Consider the following 12933-nt stretch of genomic DNA (forward strand, 5'->3'; position numbering starts at 1 on the left):
ATACAGGAGCTGAACAGGAACCTGGACTGAACAATGATTCCCTTCTTAATCTGTTTGATGTAGCCTTGCATATCTTACATCTTCTGCACAATGTTTTAGATTTCTCACATACTTTGGGTTTTTCCAGTTTTTTGCTTTTTAAGGCAGATGAGATATAAAACTACTTTTACACTCCTGTTGCATGTCCTGTAGCTGGTACCAGGAACTCAGTGAAGACAAAAAAGCAAGCTGACTTCATACAGGAGGGCATACTAACATTTTCTGACACCAAAAGCATTTGAAATAGTGTAATATATGTAGTAAAACATACTGAATATTTTTTAAAGAGGCTGTTTTGATATTAGAATGGACCTACGATGGCCTGCAGTACTACAAACAGGAAGGATAGACAGATACTTGCTAGCCAACATTTTACAACATTGTGCCAAGAATATGAAACCACTTGAACACGTAGAAAAACTGATCAGTTTGCAGAACCTCCGTTTTAATTCAGCTGTAAAGGGCAAATAAATGTGTTTGAGTGTGGACCATGAGCTCTATAGAAATAAATAATACACAAGGGAAAATGAGTAATCATAATCAGCATTCTCCACTCAGTCAGCATTTATCTGCACTTAATGTTCCTCTATAAATAAAGCAGGAGTCAACCAAATTCAAATTCAAATTCAAATTTTATTTGTCACATGCACAGTCATACACAGTACGATATGCAGTGAAATGCTTACACAACTGCTCGTGATGTAAAGAAAAAAAAGAAAAGGCTATGAATAAGATAGGAAATAAATATGAAAATTAAAAGGGGTAAGTTTAACTAGGAAGGAATAAAATAAAATATATATATGAATTTGTTGAAAATAAAATAACTGTACAACACAAATTAGAATGAAGGGTAAATTTAACTGGGAAAGAATAAGATAAAATATATATGAATTAAAGTTTAAAATAAGATAACTGTACAGCAAAATACACAATACACAGTATAGAAATATATAAGAATGTATGAAGAAATATAAATATATATACAATAACAGCAGCATTTTACAAGTATTAAATGGAAATGAAGAAATATAATGTCCAGTGTTGTGCAAACCACATTGTAGGTGTCTTGTGCAGTGCAAATATGCTTAAAGTGATTAAGTGTAAACAAAGTCCAGACTGTCCAGTGTGTGTGTAAGAACCATATGTGTGGGTCCGTTCTATGTGGTGGTGTGATTGAGAGACCGTATCGCCTGCGGGAAGAAGCTCCTCCTCAATCTCTGTGTTGGTCTTCAGGGAGCGGAATCGCTTTCCTGACCTCAACAGAGAGAACAGTCCGTTGTTGGGATGGCTGAGGTCCTTCACGATCTTCCTGGCCTTGGTCCAGCACCGCCTGCTGTAGATTGAGTGCAGGTCAGGGAGCTCGGAGCGGATGGTGCGCTCAGCTGATCGCACAACCCTCTGTAGAGCTCGTCTGTCCTGCATGGTGCTGTTCCCGAACCAGGTTAAGATGTTTCCCGTCAGGATGCTCTCTATGGTGCACGAGTAAAAGTTCCTGAGCACCTTGGAGGGCAGTCGGAAGTCTCTCAAGCGTCTGAGGTGGTAGAGACGCTGTCGGGCCTTTTTCACTACGGTGTTGATGTGACAGGACCATGACAGGTCCTGCGTGATGTGAACTCCGAGGTATTTGAAGCTGTCCACTCTCTCCACTGGGCACTCGTTGATGACGGGGGTCTGGTAGTTCCTCTCCTGCTTAGTACTGAAGTCCACTATCAACTCCTTTGTTTTACTGACGTTTAGAAGGAGGTTGTTCCTCTGGCACCAGGTCTCCAGATTCCTAACCTCCTTCAAGTAGGCCGTCTCGTTGTTGTCAGAGATAAGGCCCACCACGACGGTGTCGTCAGCAAACTTGATGATGGTGGTGGAGCTGGTAGTGGCCACACAAATTTTCCATGTGATTCTTGAGTTGAAATCAGCTTTAACTTGAGATCGTAGATTTATAAATTGTATATGTTCGAAATTTCATACATACGTAATCCCTACAGTAAGAGGCTGACAATCTGACAGCTGCCTAACTATCAACACAGTCTTTAGATTTTATTCTGAGCTGAAAAATCTAAACAAACAAAAGTAACAAATTAATATCGAAATGGCAACTTTGTGATCGAAGAAATGAAAAACCGCCTTGGTCAGCTGGTTCAGTTGCAGCTGGCGGAGCCAGAGAGAAGTTCAGTTTATTAAAGAAAACCTGCCAGTAAGCTAGGATCACAGAGACTGTTGCCCTGGTAACAGACTCAAAATTTAAGCTAAACCTAAATTTAAGGCTCACAGTAATTTTATTAATAGTTGAATCACAGAAAAGTTTATAATAACAAACACATCAATTACAATTTCTCTATGAGGCCCTTGTTTTGGTTTTTAATTTTAATTGTTTAATTTTGAAAGCATGTAACTGTTACATATTAAATCATCAAACCTTCAGGGTTACAGTGAATTTAAAGACTGAGTCACAAATCCTGCTGCTCTGCACTCTGTGGGACAAACCTTCAAGTATTCAGCACATCCAGACAAACACCACTGAAAAGACTTCAGTACATCCTTATTTTCATTCATTTGTGATACACCTTTTGATTCTGTTGCTTTAATAAGTTAAAACAATAGTTCAGATTCATACTAGCAGTTTTCATTTTACATTATGTAGAGGCTGATGTGTAGAAAAACCCATTAATAACTTAAAGAATATGAGGATTATTACCTGATCATCATTTTAAAACAAATCATTTTAAAACAAACAAAATCAGTACTTCTTTTATTAGTTTAGCATTAGGATACAGTGAAAATGAGTCAAAATCATCATGTTGGGGACTGGAACATGAAACTAACAGTCTTGCTTTGGTGCTTCCAGATTATGAAAGAATTTGAATAACAGAGAAAGAGCTGCTTAACACTCCAACACAGAAAAACATCCATAAAATGTTTCTAATAATGTTGTCCATCTGTTCAGAGACACTCAGTTCAGTCCGTTTACCCTAGCTGCATTCTCTTTTGTCCTCCGAGGGGAAAAGAGCTAGAGGTCACGAGGGGCCTGAAGGTGCTTCTGCTTTGCCTTTTTTTGTGGGGTCCATAACAGTTCCTTCATAGGCGACCTTGTTTTTGATGCCTTCCTGTATCAGCCTCTGCTGCACACGGAGCTTAGCGTTGTTCATCCTGCAATAAAACCTTGACAGTGGGAAGAAACACGAGCATTCCGATTACAAAACAGAGTAGTAAACAAGCTAGACAGGGGGGAAAGAGCCAAAAACAGAAATGTTTATTCTGAGTAAAATGTGAAAGGCACTGAAGAAAAACGGTCCTTAAGACGTACCAGGACCCGAGTGTGGTGACCATAAAACCCGCAAATCCCACGTCAAAAGACCTCTTCACCCGACCTGAGGAAAACAAGAAAACATGTCAGATAAATATAAGAACAACTGGAAAAACTTCTGTTTGCTTGTATTTCTGTTTAAATGGCCTATGATAAAATGTATACTAAGGTTTGGATACATCAAGAGGTTTTGGCTTTGCATGATGAACTGTACAAGAAAATTATAGTAAATTACTTCACATTCCAACCGAGACACACGTCCCCTCTGATGCTGCATCAGGAAGGGTATTCCATGTTGTGTCAAAAAGTGATTGCCTGTATTTAAACTGTTGTAAGTGACTTGTTGGCCTATAATCTGTGAAATGTTTGCCAAATAGATTACTCGTGAAACAAATAAAGTCATTTTGAGTCACAAACAGAATCCCTCTCACAAGGTAGAAGCTGCAATCAGGTTTTCCAAAGTGACTATTAGATTTCCTGTTTTTATCCAGCGAAAGTCACATTGTTATCAAAAAATCTTTTTTTTTTTTAATGGACTGTATTGATTATAATATAGATACAATAATGCACCATCATAAAAATAACTCCAAAACACATCCTTTCTTTATTTTATGCATATCCCCTTTATAAATCCTGTTGACTACAGTCTACAGTTTATTGCTACCTGCTGTGGCGACCCATTGTGGCAAGGGAGCATCCAAAAGTAGCTGTACTTTAACAGTTGAGTGACAGTAATAAAAAAAAATCAAGCAGTAAATTCAGAGACATCTCAGACTCGAGACTCACTGGTAGCCAGAAAATAAAGCAGCCCAGCAGCTACTGAGCCTCCGGCTCCATGCAGGATGGCCTCTCTGGCACAAGGAGTGTTCTGGACATCCAGGATCCCCAGCAGCCTCAGACCCTGAAGAACAGACAGTAAAGACATTTTCCCCACACTGGACAGAAATGCAGTGATGCTATTTGTGCTGCAAACCAAAAAGAATATATTTACAGTTTACTACACGTTAATGCTTTCCAGTAACCACTCACAGTCCGTTGTTTAATTTAAATGTGTTGTCGTGAACTCAGACAAGTGTTTTACAGAAAGCTTGAATAATGGGGTCAATAATCGGTAAGCCGACGTTTTCGGATTGCCATACTGTTTAAGAAAATCGTTGCCTCACTAACAGGGATGCTGGTTTCATGTCTGCTACTTAAAGTTAATGTTTCAGCACCAAATTTCCAAACCGGGTCTTGTCTGAAGCCTCTTGTCTCATGAAGGTTATGTGTCATTCAGCTGTCCTCTTTAACTGGTTGCTTAATTTAAACGTTCGGAATGTTGTCATTACTCGAATTGAGCTCGTTTTTAACTTATAATTTCATAATTTTCTCCTACAGTTCAAATGAAATAAGCTGAATCTGTCGCCTGATGTTGACCTTCTGCAAACATCAAGGCTTTTCCGCCGCGATTCCATCGAGTTCCTTCAAGTTCTCACCTTGGTCTGAGTCTCCCCATCTTCTCCTGCCATATAGCCGCCGTATGTGTGTCCTTCTTCAACGTGCAAGTTCAATTTATGTTAAAAACATATAATCACTTTCGTAACAACATTGCCTCTGTACGCATGCGTCGTACCTGTCGAATGGTCCGTTCCCTATGAGTCGCCGACTCGAACGTGCTGAAGATGTGTGGTTCCGGCGTCTGCAAAAAAAAGTGATTTCCTGTTTTTCTGTGTTTTTCACATCTAATATCGCTACTTCGTTTAGTAAATAGATCGTAGTGAACAAGATTTATAAAGGGGTTAGATATAAAAAATAAGTAATGACATGTTTAGCAAGTATCTTTATGACTCTTCATTATTGTGCCTACATTATAATCAACCAGGGCCTTTTTGGTCACTTAAAATATGCTTATAGAACTGTGATGTTATTTATTTTATTTTTATTTTATTTTTTACAATTTCTGTTGCCCTCTTTGTTACTTAAAAAACAAATTTTTAATATCAAAGAGAATTTTTTCCCTGATAAATGAAAGATATATAAAACTGACTGTCAAAAATGGTTGCAGTAGTAAGACAGTCAAAAACAAAAAACAAACAAATAAACAAAACTATCCTGTTTGCTACAGGCTATTTGCCAACTTAAGCAAAAATATAAGACCTAAAAAAACAAATAAATAAAGGACAGAAACATTAGCAATCACTTTTCACCTTGTAGATGTGCCTAGTTGCTTTAAGAAAAAAAAAACTCCAGTAAACTGGTTGAAGACAGTATGTTCTAGATACAGACTGTGCTGCGTTGTTTTATGTGTTATAGAAAATGGATACAGGAAATAAATGGTTAATTAGTTAAATGAAAAGGAAACTGAAGTCACACTGCTGTGTCATCCTAACCTATCACAAACATTAATCCTGACGGGAATTATGTGACACGGTAAATGTTTCCAATAAACAACATCAAACAGGAAGCCTGCATGTCACAGTGATCCTCCATTTAAAAACAAGGTTATTTCACTACATCCACAACAGATTAGCAGTCATCCTGTTTTGGTGGTAATTATTTTTTCTATCATTACATCACTTTAGGGGTCTGATTGAATATAAAAAAAATGAAAGAGGAAGATTAAAGACTTGAGCACTGTACCTATAACAGGGAGAATGACTAGAAAGAAGAGATGCATACTAATGAATAGTGTAAAACATTGTTTAAAGTGTGTGTCAAATATATTATAAAAGTTATTTGAACAGATTTTTAAGCATTCTCTGAACCAGCTTTTATTTTTAATGGTTAAAGGGAAGACTGCATGTTTAGAATTGGGTAAAAACCAGTTAAATTTTTGGTGCTTCTGTGTCACATAAGGTTTTAAAAATACTTTTTTCCTCTTAAAAATATACTTCTGCCAGCTTGTGGGTAAAGAAAAGTTTAAATGTTTTATCCTTCTAATAAAAACAGGTAGTTGGGATTAACACTGATATCCTATCCGAGCTTGTTTGGTACTAGATACTTGACTCCTGTGTCCTTTATAAAGCTGGACAGCTTACCTCCAGACACTGCCTGCAGCCACCGGAGAGGTAAGACATGCTGCTCTTACTAGCAGACAGATGATTTATATGAATCTTGTTTAAGTGTGGAGGGCTATATAGATATTTACATATCTATATTATTAACTTTAAAACTTTATTCTGTATTCCAGCTCCAGTATTATAAGTATGGAGCTCAAGAAATATCGTTAATAGAAATGCTGGTATTTTTGCAGTATATGCTGACCTAATTAATAGATATTAGATGAGTTATTAATGATTTATGTGCATATATTTTATGTTTTACTTATGTATAAATATGCTAGTGACACAGATTTTCACCAGGGATAGTGGTGTAACACCCTATAAAGGCTTATTCTTTATTTAATCTGAAAAATGAACACAATAAGAGGACAAAACCTTTTAATTTTCTCACTGAAAATAGAATTACACCCAATACAGTCAAAAAAATTTGGTACAATGCCCCCCATCATTATGCTTGCTAGCTGAAAAGTCTTAAGGAATAACTAACTAACTGAGTGACTAACTAATCCAACTTGCCGCCTACAGAATGATGGCACAGATTAGCAGAATGCTCCTTGCTCTGATGTTGAGTTTGTTTGTTGGAGCTTCAACTTTCATCTTATCTCCTGCAGGTAAGAGAATAGAATGATTATTGTAGGAAGCTTATATTGATCTAAGATGTTATTGGAAATATTGTGAAAAAGGCTGAGGATTCTGTCATTCTTATATTAAAGATGCTAATAATATATATTTATATGTGTGCAAGGCTTTTATAAAGAAAATTTATAATAATAGAAAACAAACAAACAAAATATAGAATTAATGGTTGTGTTCCAGTTGTGTTGTCCTGTATTACCACAAACATTACAAATACCAAAATCTCTAACAAGGTTTAGACTTTTATTTTTGGAACCAAATAAAAACTTATTCCACCTCCAGCGGCCTTCCAGCTGCCGCCCTGTCAGCTCATCAACCAGACAGTGTCTCTGGAGAAAGAGGGCTGTCCCAGCTGTCACCCAGTAGAGACAACCATCTGCAGTGGACACTGCATCACCAAGGTAATGTGGTTCATGAGTGTAAAGGAGAGAAATATAAACCAAAAGAAGTTCAAAGCTGCAAAAATCAGGAGATAAAAACAAATCATTTGGAGGCCCGAAAACCAAAAATAATACAATCAGAGCTTATTTGATTCTTTACGAAAACATATGTGGTAACACTTTATAACCCGACCTGCAAATAAGGCGCAAGTGCTCTGTACTTACGCACATTTTGAGGTCAACAAGTCAGGTTTTTGCAAGAAACAAGTACATTGTAAGTATCCTGCACTTGCCTGCAAATTGCAAGTGTAGGGTACTTGCACCTTAGTCACTCCATAACACGACCCGCGCCCCAGAAAGTACAGGGTACTTACAATGTACTCGTTTCATTGTTTCTTGCAAAAACCTGACTTGTTGCCCGCAAGATGCACGTAAGCACAGGGTACTTGCACCTTACTCGCAGGTTGTGTTATAAAGTGTTACCACATATTAATATCAGACTCTTTTCTTTTTTTCTACATTTTCAGCTGCTGGTTATAGACACCACCTATACTGACTGGTGTTACAGTCCACATTTTATGCACTGATGCACATTATGCAAAACTTCCACTTCATGCGTATACAAATTGGGAAAATATTCTAAGCAAGTCAGTCAGTCATGGTGCCTCTAAAGCCAAAGCCAAAGTGCTTTATATCGTAAGGCAAAAACCCAATAATAATACAGACAAAATTCCCCCTATCAGATGACCCCCCTTAGAGCAAGCACTTAGCGACAGTGGGGAGGAAGAACTCCCTTTTAACAGGAATAAAACTCCAGCAGTTCAAGGCTCAGGGAGGGACAGCCATCTGCTGTGACTGGTTTGGGCTGAGGGGAGGAAGACAGGAAAAAAGACATTGTGGAGAAGAGCCAAAGATTAATAATAAATAATGATTAAAAGCAGAGTGATGCATAAAAAAATAAATACAATAAAACCACATCACTTGAACGCCCTGAAGATGTAACACTATTAACAAGATAATCAACCTCTGTGGGAGTAGCGTCTAGGTAGCTCCTCTGCACTGTGTTGGCACATGATTCATTGAAAACATTAACTTTCCCTCACTGTGATGTAGTTTAACAATAAGAATTTATGCCTAAAACCAGGACTTTGAAACTTAATTTAAAATTTTAGGTGAATTTCTTGTTTAAAAACAGTTGCTTCTGTAGTGTTATAACAACATTTTTGTAAGGATGCTGTTTTCATTTCCCCTCCCTTTAGGACCCTGTCATCAAGATACCATTCAGCAATGTGTACCAGCATGTGTGCACATACCGAGACCTGTACTATAAAACATTTGAGCTTCCCGATTGCCCACCTGGTGTAGACCCGATCGTCACCTACCCCGTGGCTTTGAGTTGCCACTGCGGTCGCTGTGCCATGGACACATCTGACTGCACCTTTGAGAGCATGCAACCGGACTTCTGCATGAATGACATCCCTTTCTACTACTAAAAGAAGCTCAATCACATTTAAATACATTATACAGAGTATATGGAAGCTGCCCTGTCGTTTAGAATCAACCAGTAATAAAAAAAATATATGTTTCTGCAATCGAAATAAACACATGATGAATATTTCTCTCAAACAGTGTCTTAAAAAAAAATAAAAGGTGATTGCAGTGTCTTAAAATTGATGCCACAGCTGGAGTAACTTTAACTTTCATGATATCTTAAGGCCAGCAGAGATTCAAAAGGACATCTGTGTCATGGAAAAAAGTTCTTTCTGCAAAGTGATATATGACCTAATTCAACAGTTTATGAAGAATTTATGTCCTCATTTGCTAGTTTCAAGTCTTACTGATGTGACATGATGCATTCATTTCATAAACTGTGGATCCGATTACAGTCAGCCTTTGTAACTCTAATTTGTGACTCTAATTGGATTTCATCTACTTTAATTGGACATTAAAGTAGGCAAGAAAACTACACTGAAGACATTTGAGCTGGCTCACAGTAAATGATATGATGTACACATTTAAACACAGGATCCAGAAGTCTATTCCAAAAGGTTTGTCTGTGTCAATTAATCAGGATTTGGTGTTCTTAATGGATGGATGATTAAGTGGATGGATGGTGCACAATGTACATCTACTCGTATGGTCTTTGCCTGTAAGAGCTCCATTGCCTGCTTATATTGCTTTGAGTAATCACATTTTCATTTCTGAAGATAAGGGTATCAACTTGACACAAATGTTCAACGTGTATTTTTCTTCCTGCGGGTTGTTTTGTGATTACAGTGAATAGAAGTGGCTCAGGTGACTCACCAAGAGACGTTATAATGCCCATCCCAGCCTTGTCCTTACTGTGGCAGTAAGGATAAGGCTGTGCTCTCTTAGGTCCATACTAAAGCTTTTCTATAGGTCTGATAACGAATGGTTAGTCAGATCCAATACAGATGTGAGGTTTTACTTTGGAGAAGCACTTTAGTTAGGGGACTGTGCAAATTGGGGTAACATTACTTAAATTTATCCAGATAACTCTGTTCAGCAACATTAATTAAGTCAGAGGTGAATGTACTTTCAACTGAAACCCCAGAGTCTTTTTAACTTAGTTCTTTGTCCTCTATCTGCTGGTAAAGATCATCAAAGATGAATTGGTCAAGGTCAAAATGCTCATTTTGAGGTTTCAGAAATGGGATTTCACAAACCAGTGGGCAACATCACACTGACTATGTCCATGTTTTATAAACAGCCTATGACCATGTCATGGAAAAAAGGTGAGTAGTGTTAAAGAACAGAGGCAATAATAAGAAAAAAGAATTAACAAACACTTTTTGTAGGTTTTAAAGTTAATATAAAAATATACTTAAATGTTGCTTTAAGTACCAAAGCTACAATATGTTGTTAAACTTCTAGTTTTATTACAAGCATTTATCTCAGGTAAATGTGGAAGCACTTTTGCAAATATGTGATATTTTGATAAATTAAGTAGATATTTGAGCATTACATAGCTACATTGTCACCTGAAAATATCTTAAAAGGTTATTTTGTGACCCAGAAAGGGTAGTCTGGGGAAAAGGAGGATCGCATTTGTCGGCCACGGTTGTCGGAGCCTGTGCGTACTTGTAAGCGCGGCAATGGCGGAGGAGCGCCGCTGAAAAACTTATTACTTTTTCTGGGTCACAAAATAAACTTTTAAGATATTTTCAGGCGAGAATGTAGCTGTGTAAATTTCAAATATCTGCTCGATTTATTAAGACATCACATATTTGCAAAAATGCTCCGACGTTTTCGGAGACGTCTATTTTTTTTTCATGCTTTGTGGCAGCTTTAGAACATCTGTGGCATCTATTAATGTCAAATCTAGCCTTTATTTAACAACATAAGCAAACCCTATGTTACAATGATTGCACAGTCATTAAGGATCAAATCAGTTTCTGAAAAATGTTCTGTTTTTTCTCCCTCTGCTTGCTTCTTACTGTCTTTGAGGCTCGGGACCAGCACTCCTGCTGTTGGACAGAAAGACATCAGTAAGTGTTTTGGTTTTCCAATATATTAGCAACTGTCAGTGACATTTATATTAATCAGGCTGAACTTTAATCATACTTTAGATCAGCCTGTTTTACTTATTGTTTTATTTGTGCTTTGGTTTGGGGAAGTTGTTTCTTTACTGATCTTTTCCTGTCTTCTGTTATTAGACTTGAGATATGACTGCACTATGCTGTTGCTGGTGACTCCAGTTAATTCTACAAGACTTGCTGTGTAAGTAAACAAACAACAACAGTTTGGTCTGCATTTCTTGAAAGATCACATCCCCCAAACTTAGTTTAGAGGGTCTACACTGTATATAGTGAAGTCTGCAAGTTTTCTAACAGCAAAATCTGTTTTGTGCCCAAAATCATTTTGCACATCATTAGAATGAAAGTTATTGGCCATGTTTGCATAGCCCTTTTTAAAATGATGCTTTCATGACATTATTGTGTGTTGGGTGGTGGTCAGGGCTATCCAGACTGACAATTTGGGACATTGAATGTCACCTCTCCGGTGGGGAGGGAGCCTGAGATTGTCTAAATTGGAGTCTGTTCTATACCAAATGCAGAAAAAAATGTTTTAAGAAAGCAATTAAGTTCATGTTCCAAAAATATGATTGTTTGCTTGCAGGACACCAGGAGAGATGAGTCCTCCGTCACAGATGGTGTGGTCAGTGAAGATGGTCGCCTGCAGGTTCAAGCTCATTGCATCTCCAACCCACATCCACTGCCACTGTACTTAAGGGAAGTTAAAGACTTTCTGCACCTACATTTGGATTACCTCGATCCATGACAGTCATTCAGGCAGTAATGCCTGGACTGGAAACAAGCATCCTTAAAATAATACAACATTCCAGCTCATGTGTTGAAATGGAAAACAAATGTGTTGTTTAAATTAGAGACTGCACTTGTGACAGAACAATAAATATTTTATTTTGATTATATAAGTAATGTAAGTACAAAACAAACTGTGGTAGACCTAAACTTATTTTCAGAATAATTACATCTGAGACTTTGTTTCATTGTAAGATTATAACAGTGATGGCAATATAATTGTTTGTTGTTCAGCAGAACAGTGTCCAGTATGTTGGCTGTTATACTTTGTTGTGTTTGAAAATAAAAGTTGGGCTGATTTTAACATCATTACAAAAATTGTTGTTAATTATTTTTAATCATATTCAGGTTACCACAAATTGTTTTTTCATTCAGTTGAACTTGAAATGTTTGTCAGTAGGTAAACAATTAGTATTGTACAGTCAGAAATATCAAGTTATTGTTAATACTGCAGACTTGCAATGTATAAGTTGTCCTAACAGTCATCTTAAGTAAGCTTTACTTAGTTTTTTTGAGGCAACGAGTTTCCATAATTTTTTTGAGTTCTGGGAACTAACAAGGCTGTACAGTGTACTCAAAATGAGTAAGTTGCCCTAACTTGGTCATCTTAAGAAAACTTGATCCAATTTTTTTGAGTTCTGGGAACAAATGAGCTTGTACAGAGTACTCATAATAAACAAGTTGTCCTAACTTAGTCATTTTTAGCTAAGCTTTACTCAATTTTTTTGAGGCAACGAGTTTCCATAATTTTTTTGAGTTCTGGGAACTAATTAGATTTTACAGTGTGGGGGAATCTGTCCATAGGACAACTATTAGTCGTGCACTGCACAAAGTTGGCCTTTATGGAAGAGTGGCAAGAAGAAAGCCATTGTTAACAGAAAACCATAAGAAGTCCTGTTTGCAGTTTGCCACAAGCCATGTGGGGGACACAGCAAACATGTGGAAGAAGGTGCTCTGGTCAGATGAGACCAAAATGGAACTTTTTGGCCAAAATGCAAAATGCTATGTGTGGTGGAAAACTAACACTGCACATCACCCTGAACACACCATCCCTACTGTCAAATATGGTGGTGGCAGCATCATGCTCTGGGGGTGCTTCTCTTCAGCAGGGACAGGGAAGCTGGTCAGAGTTGATGGGAAGATGGATGGAGCCAAATACAGGGCAATCTTGGAAGAAAACCTCTTGGAGTCTG

At 37.5% G+C, this 12933-nt stretch overlaps 2 protein-coding genes across 2 annotated transcripts; one reads left to right on the plus strand and one right to left on the minus strand.

The window, feature by feature from the left end:
* Positions 1–2380: 2380 nt before the first annotated feature.
* cox20 (cytochrome c oxidase assembly factor COX20) lies at positions 2381–4978 on the minus strand. The gene is made up of 4 exons (XM_003438350.5): positions 4816–4978; positions 4127–4241; positions 3341–3404; positions 2381–3195 (listed from the first exon to the last, which is right to left on the minus strand). The coding sequence occupies exons 1-4, from the start codon at positions 4846–4848 to the stop codon at positions 3051–3053; spliced, it is 357 nt and encodes a 118-aa protein (XP_003438398.1). The 5' UTR covers positions 4849–4978; the 3' UTR covers positions 2381–3050.
* Positions 4979–6339: 1361 nt separating this feature from the next.
* lhb (luteinizing hormone subunit beta) lies at positions 6340–9012 on the plus strand. The gene is made up of 4 exons (XM_025897714.1): positions 6340–6387; positions 6907–6992; positions 7300–7418; positions 8657–9012. Exons 2-4 carry the CDS (start codon positions 6908–6910, stop codon positions 8888–8890), a joined length of 438 nt encoding a protein of 145 aa, XP_025753499.1. The 5' UTR covers positions 6340–6387; position 6907; the 3' UTR covers positions 8891–9012.
* Positions 9013–12933: the final 3921 nt, after the last annotated feature.

Source organism: Oreochromis niloticus, linkage group LG13 (assembly GCF_001858045.2).
Source record: "Oreochromis niloticus isolate F11D_XX linkage group LG13, O_niloticus_UMD_NMBU, whole genome shotgun sequence".
Classification (NCBI taxonomy): domain Eukaryota; kingdom Metazoa; phylum Chordata; class Actinopteri; order Cichliformes; family Cichlidae; genus Oreochromis; species Oreochromis niloticus.